General features: G+C 41.6%; 1 protein-coding gene across 5 annotated transcripts in view; it reads left to right on the top strand.

Moving 5' to 3' along the window:
• The window catches only part of LOC139540411 (membrane-associated guanylate kinase, WW and PDZ domain-containing protein 2-like), a 305518-nt gene extending 294069 nt beyond the window's left edge, over nt 1-11449 (top strand). For 2 of the 5 annotated variants that reach the window (XM_071344210.1, XM_071344212.1), the window contains 2 exons: nt 4602-4690; nt 7100-7280. In XM_071344210.1, coding sequence (XP_071200311.1) covers nt 4602-4690; nt 7100-7156 — 146 coding nt within the window. In that variant the 3' untranslated portion in view covers nt 7157-7280. Of the gene's footprint in view, nt 1-4601; nt 4691-7096 lie in introns of all 5 variants that reach the window. The other 3 variants (XM_071344211.1, XM_071344209.1, XM_071344208.1) reach the window with 3 other exon arrangements.
• Nucleotides 11450-20445: the final 8996 nt, after the last annotated feature.

Consider the following 20445-nt stretch of genomic DNA (forward strand, 5'->3'; position numbering starts at 1 on the left):
TGCAGGTGTAGAAGCACGGTGGCTAGGAAAAACTCCCTAGAAAGGCCAAAACCTAGGAAGAAACCTAAAGAGGAACCAGGCTATGAGAGGTGGCCAGTCCTCTTCTGGCTGTGCCGGGTGGAGATTATAACAGAACATGGTCAAGATGTTCAAATGTTCATAAATGACCAGCATGGTCAAATAATAGTAATCACAATGAACAGGTCAGGGTTGTGTTGCTGCCATGTTGTTTTCATGTTGTGTTGCTAACATGCTATGTTGTCATTTGTTGCTGCCTTGCTATGTTGTTGTCTTAGGTCTCTATGTAGTGTAGTGTTGTGTTGTCCCTCTTGTGTTTTGTCCTATATTTATATTGTATTTATTATTATTTTTAAACCCCAGGCCCCCGTCCCCGCCTGAGGTAGGGTTGATCCGAGCGTTCTGACCTAACAACAGCAGTCAAGCACCCAAGCTAACTGGCTAACGTTGGCTAGCTTGCGAGCTACTTCCAGACACAAACGAGGGAACAGCTCACTCTGACCATTTTACTCGCCCTAATAGAGCTGATTAGGCTGTTTTTATGTTATCCAGAGCGTTGGCTACCACAACTGTGCTGCTGGCAACAACTGAGCGTCCATAAATTCGTCAGTTATTCTGCGCTCTGGCACACTCAGACGGGTGCTCTGAAATCAGAGTAGATAGCCAGAGGGAATTTACCAGCTACGTCTATCAACAGCTGTCGCAGTGACAACATGAACATTCTATTGAAAGGGTTACTTGCATAGTGGAGTCTTTGTTGAGACATATAGCTAGCTTGCTAAACAATGAACCATAATCCCAACTCATAACATTACTACCCTGCATGAATCTGCAGGTAGCTAACCAACCAGGTTCAATGTTAGCGAGCTAGCTAACATTAGGCTATAACTAGCAATGCAAATGACTCTGAGATACGAAAAACATTAGTACACAGATCATACACGTAACGTTAGGTAGCAAGCCAGCCAGCTAACGTTGGCTAGCTATCAAACAGTACGCTTTAACTTGAAATGAAAACAACTTTCTGACTAAACTAGAACTGTGTAATATCTGAAAATGTAGCTAGATAGACTATCTTACCCGTCCATATACATGGATGGACGCTTTTCCCTGTCTGTCATGGATGCCATGGTTGCCTTAGTTTGAAGATGTAATCCGGAGACAGGTGTTTTATGCAATAGCCTTCTGTGTGTTCTTTTTTCAACTCCGTCTGCATATTTGCAATCAAAAGGCAGAATTTCCTCCATCTCCTTAGCTATCATATTCTAACTCCACCGTGCATTCCACCGATTTCAAAACTCTGTCCTCCAGAAAGTGAAGAGCGACACCTTTTCAAAAAAAAAAAAAAAGCTGTGTTAGAAATTGCTATCTCCATGGCTCTGGCGACATATGTCTAGTTTCCTCAAATGAGTCACATATGTGTCTCTAATATAGTCATAGATTTGGCAGGAGGTTAGGAAGTGCAGTTTCCACCTCATTTTGTGGGCAGTGTGCACATAGCCTGTCTTCTCCTGAGAGCCAGGTCTGCTTACGGCGGCCTCTCTCAATAGCAAGGCTATGCTCACAGAGTCTGTACATAGTCAAAGCTTTCCTTAATTTTGGGTCAGTCACAGTGGTCAGGTATTCTGCCGCCGTCTGCTCCCTGTTTAGGGCCAAATAGCATTCTAGTTTTCTCTGTTATTTTGTTAATTCTTTCCAATGTGTCAAGTAATTTTCTTTTCGTTTTGTAATGATTTGGTTGGGTCTAATTTCATCATCGCTCATTCACTCTCTCTGTTTCTCTTTCGCTCTCTCTCACTCTCTCTCTCTCTCTCTCTAGCCCCGTTTATACCTGGTTCTAACATGCGTCCGTTTTCCTGATCTTGACCACATTCTGATTCTGCCCACATTTTTCGACGGGTGTAGACAATCAAAAGATGCATTTTGAACTGATTGTGATTAGATCTTCATGACCACCTCAGGAGGTAGTCGAAGACACATCTTGTACAAATAACCTTGAAGTGTAAACAAATCCTGACAAAGAAAGCAAATAGATTAGGCCAACGTCACAGTTGTTTCCACCCTCTAAAAAAAAAAAATAATAATCACACCGACCAGTTGAGGTAGTAGCCTAATTATGGACAACGGTAACTTTACAATTCATCTAGAATTAAGATCATGGTCTTCATTAGAAACCATGTGCCTTATGACACCGTGGACTGATGCCACATAAAAGTAGCCTAAAGAGTGCTACGTATTGTACATTAAATTGGACAGTGGCCTCGCTCATGCTTACAGAAAACTATACGCCTTTACTTTATCTGTTTGGACATCTTCTGCAACTTATTGCTAGAGATTTGTCTGGAAAATGCTCAAAGATTCACAGAATATAATATAATGAAATAAAATTGAAAAGGATTGCATTATATTACAGGCATCAGATTCTAATTAAGTATGAGCCTAAACAGTTTTACCAAAGGGAAAAAAATGGACTTCCTGAAGAAGGTCTGTGGTTTGGTTTCCGCCAAATCATTGATTAGTGATTATTCACTTTCTTTCACTCATCGAGGGTTGATAGACTGATATAGCTACTAGCGTTACAGAGTTTAAACTGAACTACAAATGTATTAGGCATGCATGGGACATACCATGATGGAGTCGCAGCAGAGAGAGTAGTGCATTACAAGTGTATGTCAAGGTATAATTTATGCCAGCAGCATACCACCCTGCATACCACTGCTGGCTTGCTTCTGAAGCTAAGCAGGGTTGGTCCTGGTCAGTCCCTGGATGGGAGACCAGATGCTGCTGGAAGTGGTGTTGGAGGGCCAGTAGGAGGCACTCTTTCCTCTGGTCTAAAAATAATATCCCAATGCCCCAGGGCAGTGATTGGGGACACTGCCCTGTGTAGGGTGCCGTCTTTCGGATGGGACGTTAAACGGGTGTCCTGACTCTCTGAGGTCATTAAAGATCCCATGGCACTTATCGTAAGAGTAGGGGTGTTAACCCCGGTGTCCTGGCTAAATTCCCAATCTGGCCCTCAAACAATCATGGTCACCTAATAATCCCCAGTTTACAATTGGCTCATTCATCCCCCTCCTCTCCCCTGTAACTATTCCCCAGGTCGTTGCTGCAAATGAGAACGTGTTCTCAGTCAACTTACCTGGTAAAATAACGGTAAAATAAATAAAAAATAAATAATGTGTAAGCCTAATTTTCCTCCTGTAGCCTGCTTTTAGCTCTAGCCAGAGTGGACTTCTATAAAATTTCGAAAGAAAAGCCACTGTATTATGTTCATATCTGATATAGAAACTGAATTTGACTATTGACATGACCAAAAAAAGTATATGAAAAAAAGAAAAAAGTATGACCAAAAAAAGTATATGAAACGCAAAATCCTCAAAAGCACTGTCCAGAATAAACAGTGGGCTGGTGGTAGGACTGTCACCCTTTGGGTTCTCAGGTTCCCACCATTACAGTCATTGGCTTTTCTGTACAATGTTTTCAGTTGTTTGATTTTGCGCTGGCATTGGCCGTGGGAATGGGAGAACCCTTTTTCTGTCATTCAAGGACGATATCTGTTCAAAAATATCTTTATTTCTATAAGCGTTATCTAACTTTGTTTGGCGTGGCATTAAAATAGAGGTGAAGACGACGTCAACGTCACAAGATGGCAAGGTCAACGGTTATTTACAAGACAAGATGACAATAATATAAAGGCAGTGTGCGTAAACGCTGTTCAGACCTGTTGTGACATTCAGAGTTACGCTGTAGCCTACTTTGTGTTTTTACTGTGTGCATCAGGGCCTAAGTGTCATTATTGTAAATGTATTGTGCATCAATTATATTTTGTAAACACATTTCAGATACTCAGCTGGTTTGTTTGGTGAGTTTTTTTAGGGATGAGTATTTATTTGAATATTAAATATGTAATATTCATTTGAACGACTGTGGACAGGTCGAGATTATCGGGACAGTATTATCCCCAGTCTTAAAATGTTGGATAACCAAAGTATGCTATAATGATAAAAGTATTGAACATAAAAGTGTGCTGTTTTTTGTCGATATACACAGCTTGTGTCATAAGGGGAGGTCCTAGGCGGGTAGAAATAATTTGCATACAGGAGGGACCAGTGTATCTGGTTACAATGCAGACTCAGTGGGCAAATAAGATACACATTTTATTACCATGTGCACACGCAACTAATCTCGATCAGATAGTGATCGGATCATCCTGAAGGATGGTGACAACCACATGTTAATGCAAGGTGTAATCACGGCTTCCCTCTCACACACACTAATGCAGACCACCGCAAATGTTGCAACCATGATGTGTGCTATAAACAGCAGATAATACCTGAAATGTTACCTACTCTTACTGCTACTGCTCTGTGGAACCTGAAAGATACCTTAACTGACACAACAAAAGCTTCAGCTAATTCAATCTGCTTCCATAACCCGACATTGAAACAACATCTGAGAAGCTTCTGATGATGCTTTCTGCTTATCAAACTGTCCTTTGTGAAATAACACGAGTGGAAATGTCTTTTTAACCCCTTTGCTTTAACTCTAATGATTGGTATAGGCTTTTACTCCACTTCCCTTAGGAATGGTACCTTCCAACCTCTCCATGTGCATGAAAGGTGATATGCTAAGCTCACCCTATTTCTTCCTAATGGGCCACTCTAAAGACACGGTTCGTGAAAAGCTGCATGTCTTTCTCTCCATTCTGACTCTCATTTAAATCTGTGCTTGTTTGTGTGAATGTGTGTGTGTGTGTAAGTGCATGAGTGCAAGTGTGTGTGTGCTGGCGTGTATCCTACCTGTGTGTGAATGCTGGTGTGTGTGTGTGTGTGTGTGTGTATGTGTGTGTATCCTACATGTGTGTGTGTGCATCGCTGCGTGCCTCTGTGTCAGTGCGTGTGTATGGTAATATCTGTTTATGTGCTGAGACAATCAGGCTTGTGTTTGGTTGTGGTGGTCTCAGTAGAAAAAGCAATCAGGTCTGAAGAGGACCTGCACCACAGTAGACTATGCAATGAAGTGCACCCTCAGTAAAGTGAAACTGCTCTCAGTGTTGGCCAGGGCCATCCACGCACACGCACACACACCCTCTTCAGTAATAGACCAATCATGTCACACACAGAGTGCATCCCAGGTGGCACCCTAAATGGGCCCTAGTCAAAAGTAGTGCACTGTATAGGGAATAGGGTGCCATTTAGAACGTATACATAATGATATATATATATATACACTCAGTGGCATTGACACATTCACTTACTGTTCGATTGAACGTTGGAATAGGCAAAACGAGTGACCTAAGCGACTTTGAGCGTGGTATGATCGTCGGTGCCAGGCGCGCTGGTTCCAGTATCTCAGAAACCTCCTGGGCTTTTCACGCATGAAATGTGTCTAGGGTTTACAGAGAATGGTGCGACAAACCAAAAACATCCGGTCAGCAGCAGTCCTGTGGGCGAAAACAGCTTGTTAATGAGAGGCCGAATGAGAATGGCAAGATTCGTGTAAGCTAACAGGTGGGCCACAAACAAGCGGTGCAGTACAACAGTGGTGTGCAGAACAATCTTGTCACGGATGGGCTATTGCAGCAGACGACCACATCGGGTTCCACTCCTATCAGCTAAAAACAAGAAGAACCAGCTCCAGTGGCCACGCGATCACCAACACAGGACAATGGCAAAAAGAGTGGCAAAACATTGCCTGGTCTAGCAAATCCCAGTTCCTGTTGCGTCATGCTGATGGCAGAGTCAGGATTTGGCTTAACATGCTTTACGTTTGCGAGCGTTGTAAAATAAATGTACACATACATGTTATTCAATAATTTGATCCAAATTGCTTGCGCACATCAACGAGCTTCTGCATAGCCAGGCGCTAAAATAGAACTTGGTTCTAAAATAGAACTTGGTACTATAGAACCAAGTTAGAACTTGGTTCTATTTTAGATGCTTGACACGTTGCATATCCCGCCTCTCCAATATCCTCATTGGTTATTAGGAGCATATACCCACATGGTTGATTGAAAGCTGAATTGAGCTCCACACTCCAGCCTAGTTGGTGGTGGTAATGCACCTTAAAGTTGGTTGCCAAACGCCATATAAAGTCCACAGAAGAAGAAGACTGAAGGAGGAGAGATTACTAGAAACAAACTAAGTCCCCCCTTTTATCTGTGGATTAATTGTCGGAGTAGAGAGCGCACGATTTTGTTTGACTCAAAATTGGTCAAAATTCTACAAAGATCCACGAAAAAAGGACCTTGTGCATTTCAGGTAAAATAACAACCCAATGTTTATATCCCAGAACCAATTAGCTTGCAACAGCAAGCTAGCTAAATGTCCATGAATGTTTCATGTGTTTCGACCTGTCCCCAAATTAATATGGTGGTTTCAGAGTTTGTTTTGATATTTCAACCTGCGTGTCCTGATCGCATCTGGTGTGGGTGTTGATTTTGTCAATCAACATGTGCGTGCCTCTATTGCCCCCATCCTGCCTACTGTCAAGGTACAGGCTGGTGGCGGTGGTGTAATGGTGTGGGGAATGTTTTCTTGGCACACGTTAGGGCCCTTGTTACCAACGCGTCCATGCCCCGAATAATTCAGGCTGTTCTGGAGGCAAAGGTGGGTCCGACCCGGTACTAGATGGGTGTACATAAGTAACAGGCCACTGAGTGTATATAGTCCTGACTGTCCTGGTGATGCCAGTGCAGCTGTGTGGATACATAAGGAGATTATAGAGAGATAATACTATTTTATTTTGGTCTAGCAAGGCTGCAGTCTTGATTGACATCATTCCTCTTCTTTATCCTGCAATTATTTGGCCATAGGGAAAACAATTATACTCAGGGAGACTATTATGGGTCAGCTTTACAGCTGTGTGTGTGTGTGTGTGTGTGTGTGTGTGTGTGTGTGTGTGTGTGTGTGTGTGTGTGTGTGTGTGTGTGTGTGTGTGTGTGTGTGTGTGTGTGTGTGTGTGTGTGTGTGTGTGTGTGTGTGTGTGTGTGTGCATGCATACTTATGTCTGTCTGTGTGTGTGTCACTGCTTATCAACCTGTAGTGTGTATCTCTGACTGGGTGTCATCCTCTCTCAGTAGACGGTGCCTCCCCCTGGGATACCCTTCCTCCAGCCCTCTCTGCCCTGCAGGAAGTGACCCTTGACCCCCAGCAGCCGCCCACCTCATCTCTCTCATCCCATCCAGCCTCCATCCTAGACTCCCCCCACCAGCTCTCTCTAGAGGCCTCACCGCATACGGCAGCCCAGGCTCCAGACCCCAGCTCCACGAGAGGGGCTACAGGTGGCAGGTCCCAAACCAAGTACACTGTCCGGGAGCAGGAAACCCCACATGGGCCTGGGTAGGTGGAGGGGGGACCCCAAGAGCCCCAGCCTACGCTGCGGTCCCCCAACGCTCTGAGGGAACTCAGCGGAGAGGATGGAGAGCAGCAGCACCGGCGCCCCTGGTGGGGAGAGTGCACACACACCCACGTAGGCTCCGAACACTGCCTTATGGCCCTGGGACTCTTCCTACCTGAGTGTGAGTCTGAACGGAGGCGGTGGAGATTGGTTTACTGGTATACACTGGACCAGACCACTTCTGACCAGGTTGGACTGGCTGGCTCTTCATAGGCTCCCAAATCCAACCCACCACACACCATCAGATGCAAGAGGGATCTCTCTCTCTCTCTACCGCTCTCTCTCTCTCTCTCTACCTCTCTCTACCTCTCTCTCTCTCTCTACCCCTCTCTACCTCTCTCTCTCTCTCTACCTCGCTCTCTCTCTCTCTCTAAGATGATTACAACCCACCACCTTAAAAACTGAAAGATATATTACAGTTGTGTGTGTAACCATAAGTGCGTTGGTTTTGACCGAGTTTGGAAAACCCTTGGTTATGTTACTAGAAATAGACTAGATTCTCAGTGGCGAGTTTAGCATGCAAATCTTGGTGGGGCAAAACAAAAAAAAAGAAGTGGGATGCATGCCAGCAAAGCAGTTAGGTCCTACATAAACCTGTACCAACAGCAGTCCCAACATCTTACCACTGCTACACCTGGTTATCAGCGGAGCCTTGTATGGCAGCGAAACAAACAGTTCATTCAGACTCATTTACTGCCTTTTAAAAAAACATAGCTGATATGGCTGACTTGCTTAAACACATGTGGTTTCTAATGACAACTGAGATGTACAAACTATGCCATAAGGGGACGACAAGCGGATAAGAGTCTATCGTAATTTCAATTAAGACATTAATTAGCTACTAACATCTTACTACACAACATACACTTAGTATTACTTTCTTAGCTACAGTATACATATCGCCCTGGCATATTACAAAATGTATGCAGCAGCATACAATAAATGTTTGGACTCGCCTTGTTGTGCTGTGCTCACTTGAACAGGAAGGTGGCGTGGCGGTCCTTGGTGGGCAAATTTTGTCATCAAACTCTGATAATCTCTGGATTTATGGTGCTTTCAAAACAAAAAAAACAAGGTTGAATCATGATGACGTCATTGATCTTCAGGTCGTAGCTCTAGAAAGAGGCCAGATTTACAATACCGAGTTGGATGACCGTTCAAAAAGTATTTTTCAAGTCGGAGCTCGTTTATTCCCGACTTCCCAGATGTCTTGAACTCACTGAAGTCAAGTTTTTTTCAGTTCAGAGTTAACAGTTGTTTTGAGGGCAGCACAAATCATGCTTCATTGACAACATGGCCAATGTTGAATGTTTATCATTTTAAACTTGGAAAAGAGCCACTTAATCCCAGATTTGGGACCGCACAGCCACTGTCACTGATTCCTTCCAAACCACTCATTGTTGAGTTTGCAATTTCCAACTTGTCGTGTAATGTTTATGTCCAATGGCCGATGTTTTATCTATAATTTCTCTTCATTATTTCTCTTCATATGACAAGGATTAAAAAGGATTTGCCAGTAGATTGTTGACTTGATTCATGATGATGACTGCTAGCTAAGATTTTGAAAGTATGATGTTGACATGATCGGTCCAATCAAAGCTACTGTACATATAACGTGATTTGACGTCATTGTATCTGTGGCCAATGACCTTGAGCCTTCTTGGATGTGCACTTCTAATGTAACTCTATGGCAGCACCCAAGGGGCTAGAATTTTCTAAGTCTACCCTTAGACTTGGAGGTGAAGTAGTGTCCCCATGAGTGACAGAACACTGAGCCAATCACGGCACATCGCTCCGTATTTTCTGCTGGCTTGCCCCACCACAGAAAGCACTGAGCTAGGCTGAAACAGCTGCATTTTGGAGTTGCCTTACTCAAGAAAACAAAAAAAGAGACCATGTTTGTATGCGGCTTTATTAACTCAATGATGTATATTATTTTTACATTGTTTGCAAACTGATATGTGACACGTATTAATGCCAACAGGAAAGCCCCCCCTCTCTACAAATGTGGGGCTCAAAACAGGTGTCCTGAATGACGGGTCGCCACTGTAGATTCTATAACTATGGACATTTTTAGCTGGTCTATGCTGTATGTACAGTATGTGTCAGCAGCACGTGAAACAGAGAACTCTAGCTGTCCATTCTATATTTTCCATTTCTATGCCTTTTACTGTGCATCATGAACCACAACACTGTGGGGGTTCGGGGCATAGGATTTGTTGAGGAGCGGAGGTTTTACATGGGATACGAGGTGGGGCAGAGTGCCGTTCGCCTCGATCACAGCGATGGTGTCATTGCATTTTGGTACACCAGAAGTACATTCATTTCTAATGGAACGCGCCGTTTGCCTTGCAGCATTGCGTTGCAGAGGCAGTTGCAGTGCATTCTGTGTGGTGCAGATGTTGGAGTTAGCTTTTGTTTCAGCTTGAGGGAGCTGAAATGCAGAACTGGAGTGAGAGATTATACAGTACTGTACAGTACACATATCAAACAGCACATCATCAGTGGCTAGTACCAAGGTGTAAGCCTACTGTTTCTGTTTGGTCTACAGCGTCAGAAAACATTTTGAAACTTCACAGTGCGAAATAATCATATGCAGAAGAATCATAAAATGTCTGACTTCTTTAGTCTACTAGCTTTTTCATCATATTATGGGTCCCTAAATGAATTGTTTGAGTACAATGCATTTTGGGCTTTCCTATGGGTATTATGTGTAGCCTGTAGAAGAGGCTAGCCGTAGAAGTGTAGAGACATTTATGTTGGCACCAAACAATTACACTCATATTTGCAGTCTTTTAGCTTCTGGTGCCAACAGGTCAAATTTATATTACTCAATCTCTTTCTCAATCATAATTCTAATCTCAAGGTCTATCTCTAATCTAAACTCTATTGCCCTGGCCTGTACTGTAGCATGAAGGTCCAAGTGAATGGCCTTCCTAGAGAGAGGCCCCTAGACACTGATTACTTGGTCAGTTTAGCATTTCCCCCACTAATGTTTAATGCCAGGATTGGGGAGGGGAATATGATCTTTGATCCGTACCTAGGGAAAAATGTCATCCTGGAGCAGACTTTGATTCCTGTTGCCCAAAGTTGACTGTTGCTATTTTATCATGAAAAGCCACACGAGGCCAAACACGAGTGTGTGTTCTTTTGGTGTGCAATCCTGCCACTGGGTAATTTGAGGACCAATGTCGGGAGCTCCTACCATCTTTATAGGTGTTTGGAAATTCACAAAATCAGAACCTATATATCTCTTCTTTGGTAATAGTAATTTAATTTTGAGTGTTAAGTTGCATATGTTGCAGAGAGGATGAACCTACTGATGCTCATACTGGCACGGATGCCAGCTGTTCCGAAAACGTGTGTTCATTCCTCTATGAAATGATTTCTCTCAATGCAGATTCACTAGACTTAGTGCCGTGTTCCAGTCCAGACGATAAACATATCATTTCTATGGTTAAAAACAAAAAAGTCAAAGGTGAACAAATTGATACTGGTTGAGTTCCAGGTAGACTACATGCATCAACCAATGGTTGTGTGCCACATCATCGACTGTGCATTCGGCCGTCAGATTGCTATATCATAGGATGTGGTTAGCTGATATTTCAAACACCTATCCAGTGGTTGTGAGATCTGGCATTCGTCTGCAATGTAAGTCAGCTAGGAACGCGGACAATATCGCTCAACCCTCGTTGTGTCCGTGGAGGCTTTCCCCTGCCTGCCTGCTGTGAGTGATTTTGTATACAGAAAAAAAATATGAATATTGATAAATCTGTGTGAAGGATGGCACGTTCATGAATCCCTCATTAAGCTCAGTATACCTGTGTCGTGTTAACCATGTATTATCCACCATGTACAGCTGAATTCCTACAAAATATGGTTTACTGTACCATTGATACTGTAGTTTCAGACACCGAAGTGGACAACTATTTTTATGAAATGTGACTATGGATATATTACATTTTGCAAAAAAATCTAATAATTGTTTACTGGAAGATATTCTGAAATACTGTCAAATAAACTCTTGACATGGTGTGGGATTTTAATGTCTGAATGTGAGTGAATGTGCTTTAAAAAGTGGTAATATGTATTGACTGTGTTCAATATTAAGTATCCATATAATGATAGGCCCGTAGACTGTTTAAAATGGATTGACCTCATTGTAGTATAGGTCTCAAAGGCTCCATCTAGTGCAGAAGACTACATTATATTAAACTGTTGGTCCCATGTTTCATGAGCTGAAATAAAAGATCCCAGAAATGTTCCATACTGACAAAAAGCTTATTTCTCTCAAATGTTAAGCAGAAATGTGTTTCCATCCCTGTTAGTGAGCATTTCTCCTTTGCCAAGATAATCCATCTCACCTCACAGGTGTGGCATATCAAGAAGCTGATTAAACAGCATGATCATTACATAGGTGCACCTTGTTCTAGGGACAATAAATGGTCACTCTAAAATTTGCAGTTTTGTCACACAACACAATGCCACATATGTCTCAAGTTTTGAGGGAGTGTGCAATTAGCATGCTGACTGCAGTAATGTCCACCAGAGTTGTTGGCAGATAATTTAATGTTAATTTCTCTACCATAATCTGCATCCAATGCCGTTTTAGAGGCCTGCATACTCACCAGACATGTCACCCATTGAGCATGTTTGCGATGCTCTGGATCGACGTGTACGACAGCGTGTTCCAGTTCCCGCCAATATCCAGCAATTTCACACAGGTCCTGACTGGTTCTGATCCACGCCCATACCTTTTAAGGTATCTGTGACCAACAGATGCATATCTGTATTCTCAGTCATTTGAAATCCATGACTAGGGCCTAATTAATTTATTTCAATTGACTGATTTACTTATATGAACTATAACTCAGTAAAATCTTTGAAATTATTGCATGTTGCGTTTATATTTTTGTTTAGTGCTTTGGGAAAGTAATCAGATTGACTGGTTTTCTTAACACTTCTTATGGCTGCAATCCCGTCACCGGGATGATATGACAACAGCTAGTGACAGTGCAGGGCGCCAAATTAAAAAAACAGAAATCTCATAATTAGAATTCCTCAGACATTCATGTGTCTTATATCATTTTAAAGGTAATCTTGTTGTTAATCCCACCAAAGTGTCCAATTTCAAATAGGCTTTTCAGCGAAAGCACTACAAACGATTATGTTAGGTCACCACAAAACCACAATAAGCACAGCCATTTTTCCAGCGAAAGATATCTTTCACAAAAAAACAGAAATAGAGATAAAATGAATCACTAACCTTCGATTATCTTCATCAGATGACACTCATAGGACTTCATGTTACACAATACATGCATGTTTTGTTTGATAAAGTTCATATTGGGCCTCCCGGGTGGCGCAGTGGTCTAGGGCCGTAGGAAGTGAAAACCCATCCATATCTCTCTGTATTTTCAATGAGAGCTTGGTTGAAAATCTGGCACCCCAGAAAATATCCAAACAGGAAGTGGAACTTCTCAGGTTTTTGCCTGCCATATGAGTTATACTCACAGACATAATTCAAACAGTTTTAGAAACGTCAGAGTGTTTTCTATCCAATACTAATAATAATATGCATATATTAGCAACTATGTCATAGGAGCAGGCCGTTTACTCTGGGCACCTCTGTGCACCTTTCATCCAAGCTACTCAATACTGCCCCTTCAGCCATAAGAAGTTAAATGAAATGTAACTCAGTAAAATCTTTGAAATTGTTGCATGTTGCGTTTGTATTTTTATACAGTGCCTTCGGAAAGTAGTCAGACCCCTTGACTTTTTCCACATTTTGTTACATTACAGCCTTATTCTAAAATATATATTTTTTAACTCAGGCAATCTACACAATACCCCATAATGACAAAGCGAAAACAGGTTTTTAGAAATGTTTGCAAATGTATAAAAAATTTAAAACAGAAATACCTTATTTACATAAGTAGTCAGACCCTTTGCTATGAGACTCGAAATTGAGCTCAGGTGCATCATGTTTCCATTGATCATCCTTGAGATGTTTCTACAACTTGATTGGAGTCCACCTGGGGTTAATTGAATTGATTGGACATGATTTGGAAAGGCACACACCTGTCTATATAAGGACCCACAGGTGACAGTTCATGTCAGAGCTTCGAGGCAGGATTGTGTCAAGGCACAGATCTGGGGAAGTGTACCATAACATCTCTGCCGCATTGAAGGTCCCCAAGAACACAGTGGCCTCCATCATTCTTAAATAGAAGAAGTTTGGAACCACCAAGACTCTGCCTAGAGCTGGCTGCCCGGCCAAACTGAGAAATCGGGGGAGAAGGGCCTTGTTCAGGGAGGTAACCAATAACTCGATGGTCACTCTAACAGAGCTCTAGAGTTCCTCTGTGGAGATGGGAGAACCTTCCAGATAGACAACCATCTCTGCAGCACCCCACCAATCAGGCCTTTATGGTACAGTGGCCAGACAGAAGCCACTCCTCAGTAAAAGGCACATGAAAGCTCGCTTGGAGTTTGCCAAAAGTAATCTAAAGACTCTCAGACCATGAGAAACAAGATGCTCTGGTCTGATGAAACCAATAATGAACTATTTGGCCTGAATGCCAAGTGTCACATCTGGATGAAACCTGGCACCATCCCTACGATGAAGCATGGTGGTGGCAGCATCATGCCGTGGGGATGTTTTTCAGCGGCAAGGACTGGGAGACTAGTCAGGATCAAGGCAAAGATGAACAGAGCAAAGTACAGAGAGATCCTTGATTAACCTCCCCAATCCTATTCTTTAAGTGAGATGGACACGTGAATCCAACATATCAATTATTGTAGACAAACTGGAATTAAAGCCATAGGCAGTTGCACAGATTTGTATTTTCTCTCCACTTTTTCTACTTTTTTTTCTCCACTTTTTATTTACCCTTGTTTATACCCTTGTTTAAGTTATCATTATCCATTGTGTAAATAGTATTGTGTTAATATATGTAGACTAACATTTGATTGTTAGTCTACACGTCTTGTTTACATTTTTACATTTAGACTGAAGAAAAATATAAATGTAAATATAATGTAAAGTGTTGGTCCCATCTTTCATGAGCTGAAATTATAGATCCCCGAAATGTTCCATTCACACAAAAAGCTTATTTCTCTGAAATTCTATGTGCACATTTGTTTACATCCCTATTAGTGAACATTTCTCCTTTACAAAGAGAATCCATTCACCTGACAGATGTGGCATATCAAGAAAAACAGCATGATCATTACACAGGTGCACCTTGTGCTGGAGACAATAAAGACCCAATCATGTGCAATTTTGTTACACAACACAACGCCACAGTCTCAAGTTTTGAGGGAGTGCGCAATTGGCATGCTGACAGCCCCTTTATGTTATCATTAGATCAGCAGTTTGGTGACAGTTTGGTGACATGATGTAAAGGGTTACCGAACTGGCTGTGCACTTTGGTCTTTTAGGGAGTCCCCGTTCATTTTATTCACCTGAACAGAAAAAGAGGCATGCAGGAATGTCGCATCTCATTTTGGGTTAGAGCATGTCATGTGCAAATGAGTTTAATAGATAGCACATGTGAGAATTTAGTACATGCGCTATTGCACACGAGATTTCACACTTCAGTTATTGAACACACGGCACTCATGAATAGGTTGGCACAGCAAAGGTATTTCAAAACGTTAACACAGCAAACGTGAGGAAAAAAAATAAACTCTGTCAGCAGGTTTGCTTGTGTATTTGAGACGGCCTACAGGGAGGAGGTGAGGGCCCTCGGAATGTGGTGTCAGGAAAATAATCTCTCACTCAACATCAACAAAACAAAGGAGATGATCGTGAACTTCAATAAACAGCAGAAGGAGCACGCCCCCATCCACCTCGACAGGACAGTAGTGGAGAAGGTGGAAAGTTTTAAGTTCCTCGGCGTACACATCACGGACAAACTGAAATTGTCCACCCACACAGACAGCGTGGTGAAGAAGGCGCAACAGCACATCAGCCAAACTACTTGCCCTCCAGGACACCTACAGCACCCGTCACAGGAAGGCCAAAAAGATCATCTGCCTGTTCACCCCGGTACTGTCCAGAAGGTGAGGTCAGTACAGGTGCATCAAAGTTGGGACAGAGAAAAACAGCTTCTGTCTCAAAGCCATCCGATTGTTAAACAGCCATCCCTAACATAGAGAGGCTGCTAACAACATACAGACTCAAATCTCTGGCCACTTAAATATATGTGGCACGAATACCACCGAAGGTGGCTCCCCTTCCTGTTCGGGTGGCGCTCGGCGGTCGTCGTCGCCAGTCTACTAGCTGCCACCGATCCCTTTTTCCTTTTCGTTTATGTCTGTCTAATTGTTTTCACCTGTTCCTTGTTGGGGTTTTGGGATGGGTGCTATTTAGGTTTGTTTTGTCCGCTAGTGTTTGTGCGGGCTTATTGGTTGTTACGTTTGGTGATGTATCGTGTCTTGTTTTGGGTTTTTCGCTGTCCAGTGTTTGTAACAAGGTTTGGGGTTTGTTTAGCGCCAGTGTTTTGGACATTCACCCATGTTTGGACCTGTTACGTTTTTGAAGGACATTAAAAGCGTTTTTTTCCCGTTCATTACGCTCTCTGCATTTGACTCCTCACTCATTTCACTCACCCGTCGTTACAATATGGACTTAATTAAGGTATCACTAGTCACTTTAAATAACGCCACATTATTAATGTTTACATATCCTACATTACTCATCTCATATGTATATACTGTATTCTATACCATCTACTGCATCTTGCCTATGCCGCACGGCCATCGCTCATCCATATATTTATATGTACATATTCTTATTTATCCCTTTACATTTGTTTGTATAAGGTAGTTGTTGTGAATTTGTTAGATTACTTATTAGTTATTACTGCATTGTCGGAACTAGAAGCACAAGCATTTCGCTACACTCGCATTAACATCTGCTAACCATGTGTATGTGACCAATAAAATTTGATTTGATTTGTAAATGCAGATCAGAGGTTCGCTGCAGTGGTATTATTTTCTGAGATTCTGCACATCACAGTCTTATGCAATTTATTTTTGATTGATTCATTGTTTGTGTTATTGATGACCACATTGCAATTAGCACCCTACTCATGAAATATTTGTTTAATATTAGCCGTAATAATATTAATTGTCATTAAGACGAAAATCATGAATAATGATAATGTATATGGTAAAGCATGTTTTTAATCTGCAAGAGAAGGGCTACCGCTGGTGGAAAGAGGCTGTACGGCACAAAATGAGTTGCAAATGCATGCCGTACGTTACGTAGTGACACGTCATGATGTAACGTACTTCGTCAGAGGGGTCCGTTTTTTCATCTTTTCTCGAATAATATTGGTCTATTACCATGTCAATCAACGCTGAATCAAAATTTTGTTCACACCCCGGATTTTGATTCCAACACAGTCGCTATAGTCCCATTAGTTTCATTACAGCCTCATTTGAATGCTGCGGGTGCGCAAATTTGTACGGAATGGAGTTAGTTAGCATTTGTTAGCTAGCTAGCTAATTGTGAAAAACTGAGTTTAAATGTATTTGGCTAAGGTGCATGTAAACTTCCGACTTCAACTGTAAATACTGCACTCTGACCCACAAAACTTCTTTGCTAGATTCATTATAGTGTTGATAAACAAAGCGAAGAAAGTGAACTTCAAAACGTGATGTAGTTTTATTGGAATTTGTAGCTGTTGTTGGTAAATAATGAATTTGCTACATTCTGACATGACTTAGTGCAGCTTGAAAGATGGCAGTTGATGGTTACTAAAACAACTATCTAAAAATTGGTAGACGCTATTCCTAATCTGTTTTCGGATTTGACATCAGAGCAGTAGGGGAAGATTTCATTCCCCCCATTTTTTTGTCTGACTTGTTGGGGGAGTGGTCAAATGGCAGTTGTTTGGAAAAGGTTTTGGGAAAATGTGGTAATGCAGTTACTTAAGCAGTTGTACCGTAAGATCCGTAGTGAATATTTTGTTTCCGCGAAGAGATTCAGTTTGAATAGCAGAAAAGTAGAGGAAGACTCATACACTATAAGTTTTCATCTAACTTTTTGTTTTGGGGTAGTGGTCAAAACTAGTTGTTTGCTAATAAGTTTGAGAAAATGTTGATGCGGTAACTAAAACAGCTAACGTAAACTCACCCCATTCCGTACAAATGTGCCCAACCGTAACATTCAAACGAGGCTACAAAGAAAACTAATGGGACTGTAGTGACTGTGTTGACTTCAAAATCGGGGGTGTGAACTAGGTTTCTATTCAAGCGTTGATCGACATGGTAATTAATGGCTCTATAGTATTGGAGAAAAGTTGAAAAAACTGACCCTCCGTTACATCGTGGCGTGTCATGTCGTAACGTACAGCACGCATAAAGCAACTATTTATGTCTTACAATCTCTCTCCACCAGGTGTAGCACTTCGCTCATCGTTTAAAAACAAGAAATGAACAGTGACGGGGGTAAGGGGGGGATACCTAGTAATTTTTTGCGTCATCATTGCATGCGATCATCATTCTCAAAGCCGTGTTTACTTCTAAGATCACTTTAGCACCGCCCTAAAAACCCGATTCATATTCGACACAAACCTTCAAATAGGTATGTAATGACACATTATATAAACTCTTTATAGTGTTTTATTTACATTTTAGAGGCGATAAGGTGATAAGTTGGACAGATCGAGTGAAAAAAAGCAAACTTCCCACACAACATTTCTCCTTCTCACTATCACAGATTAGTTTCGCTTCCCCACCCGCCATTTTTAAAAAGACCCGATGGGGCTCATTGCCTGCTTGAATTATGCAGAAACGGGCAGCGTTTAGGTCATGTAATTGATAACGTTGGAAAGGGGAGAAATTGTGCTTTACATTGGTATTGACATTACAGTTGATCTGGAAGTATTACGTTTTTGGGGCGCTAAAATAAGGGCAATTGTACGGACCAAGGCGATGTACGAGTTTACGTGAGTTTACATTATATTGTTAGAGATGTACTGGATATTTCTGTTATTATTTCAAATTTGAATTCCTTAGACGTAGACCAAGATGTAATACCCTCTAACTTTTTGTCTAAGTTGTTAGAAAAGTGGTCAAAGTCGATCATTTGTTTCAAAAGTTGTATTTTTGCATTGACAGTGAATGACAGTTGGAAGTGATGACGTCACAATGAGGAGCTTTAGAATGTTGAGGAAAATGCCATAAAGTATAAAATATATAAAAAAGTTGAACTCCAGACCAGTCTACACGTTTTAAAGTTGATGGCCACTGTCACACTGGAGAAGTGTTCTCTTCACGGATTAATCCCAGTTTCAACTGTACTGGGCAGATGGCAGACAGCGTGTATGGCATCCTGTGGGCGGGCGGTTTGATGATTTCAATGTTGTGAAGAGTGCCCCATGGTGGCTGTGGGATTATGGTATGGGCAGAAATAAGGTACGGACAACGAACACAATTGCATTTTATCTAAGGCAATTTGAATGCACAGAGATACCGTGATGAAATCGGCGTGCCATTCATCCGCTGCCACCACCTCATGTTTCAGCATGATAATGCATGGCCCCATGTCGCAAGGATCTGAACACAAAAATGTTCAAATTCTTCGATGGCCTGCATACTCACCAGACATGTCACCCACTGAGCACTCACTGTTTGGGATGCTCTGGATCGACGTGTACGACAGCGTGTTCCAGTTCCCCCCAATATCCATCAACTTTGCACAGCCATTGAAGAGGAGTGGGACAACATTCCACAGGCCACAATCACCAGCCTGATCAACTATGCAAAGGAGATGTGTTGCACTGCATGAGGCAAATGGTGATCACACCAGATAGTATCTAGTTTTCTGATCCGCGCCCCTACTTTTTTTTTAAAGGTATCTGTTACCAACAGATGCATATCTGTATTCCCAGTCGTGAAATCCATAGATTAGGGTCTAATGAATTTATTTTAATTGACTGATTTCCTTGTATGAACTATAACTCAGTAAAATCTTTGAAATTGTTGAATTTCTATTTATGTTGAGTATATTTAATTAAGACCAGTTTATTGTTAATGACGCATTCTGACACGGAATTAGTTGAATGAGGTGTGCTAGTTCAGGACTACACCATTATTGTGAAACTCTGGAGGTCCTCAGGGAAAGATTTGAGGAACACAGCCGTATGGATAGCATTAATCAGCGCTTTTTGCTCTAGGGATAGGTCGCTCGTTGTAAGAGGACATTTCGTCTCTGCATAAACAAGAAAACTATATTTCTCCACAGCCTAATAATGTGAGACTAAATTATTCTCCCAACTTGTGCAGATATCTTATCTGACTCTAGGTGGCATCCACACACGGTGTGAAATATACAAAGATGACAAGAGAACATGTTCAATGTCAAATCAAATGTATTTGTCACATGCGCCGAAAACAACAGGTGTTGAATAGAACCTTACATTGAAATGCTTACCTACCAGCCCTTAACCAACAATGCAGTTCTATACTCAATATTGGACACCATTATACTTCCTTGTATGCCAATGTTTCACATGATCAATATTAATGTTCTACATGCCATTGTATCTAAACATGCATTTTACAAACTACGTTGTAATCTTTCAGAAGTTACATTATCTTTGTTCAAATACGTCTCATACAACCAATGACCAATAGACAGTAAAACAATAATTAATAGGCCAAATGTAGGCACCGCACACTGTCCTGGGTCTTTGCTTTAATCGATAAAGACCTATCCAAAATTATAATCAATTGACCAAAAATATCTAAAAGAAATAAAAATTAGACAAGCATTGTTATCTGTTATCATCCACGTGAACTCTGGATCTACTGCCCGCCATTCTGTTGACCTTTCATCAGTGGTGAAAAAATACTCAAATTCTCACTTGAGTAAAAGTAAACATACCTTAATAGAAAATGACTCAAGTAAAAGTCAGTCACCCAGTAAAATACTACTTGAGTAAAAGTCTAAAAGTATTTGGTTTTAAATATACTTAAATATACTTATACTAAAAAAGTAAGTGTAGTTGCTAA

This window comes from Salvelinus alpinus, chromosome 15, assembly GCF_045679555.1.
Source record: "Salvelinus alpinus chromosome 15, SLU_Salpinus.1, whole genome shotgun sequence".
Taxonomy (NCBI): domain Eukaryota; kingdom Metazoa; phylum Chordata; class Actinopteri; order Salmoniformes; family Salmonidae; genus Salvelinus; species Salvelinus alpinus.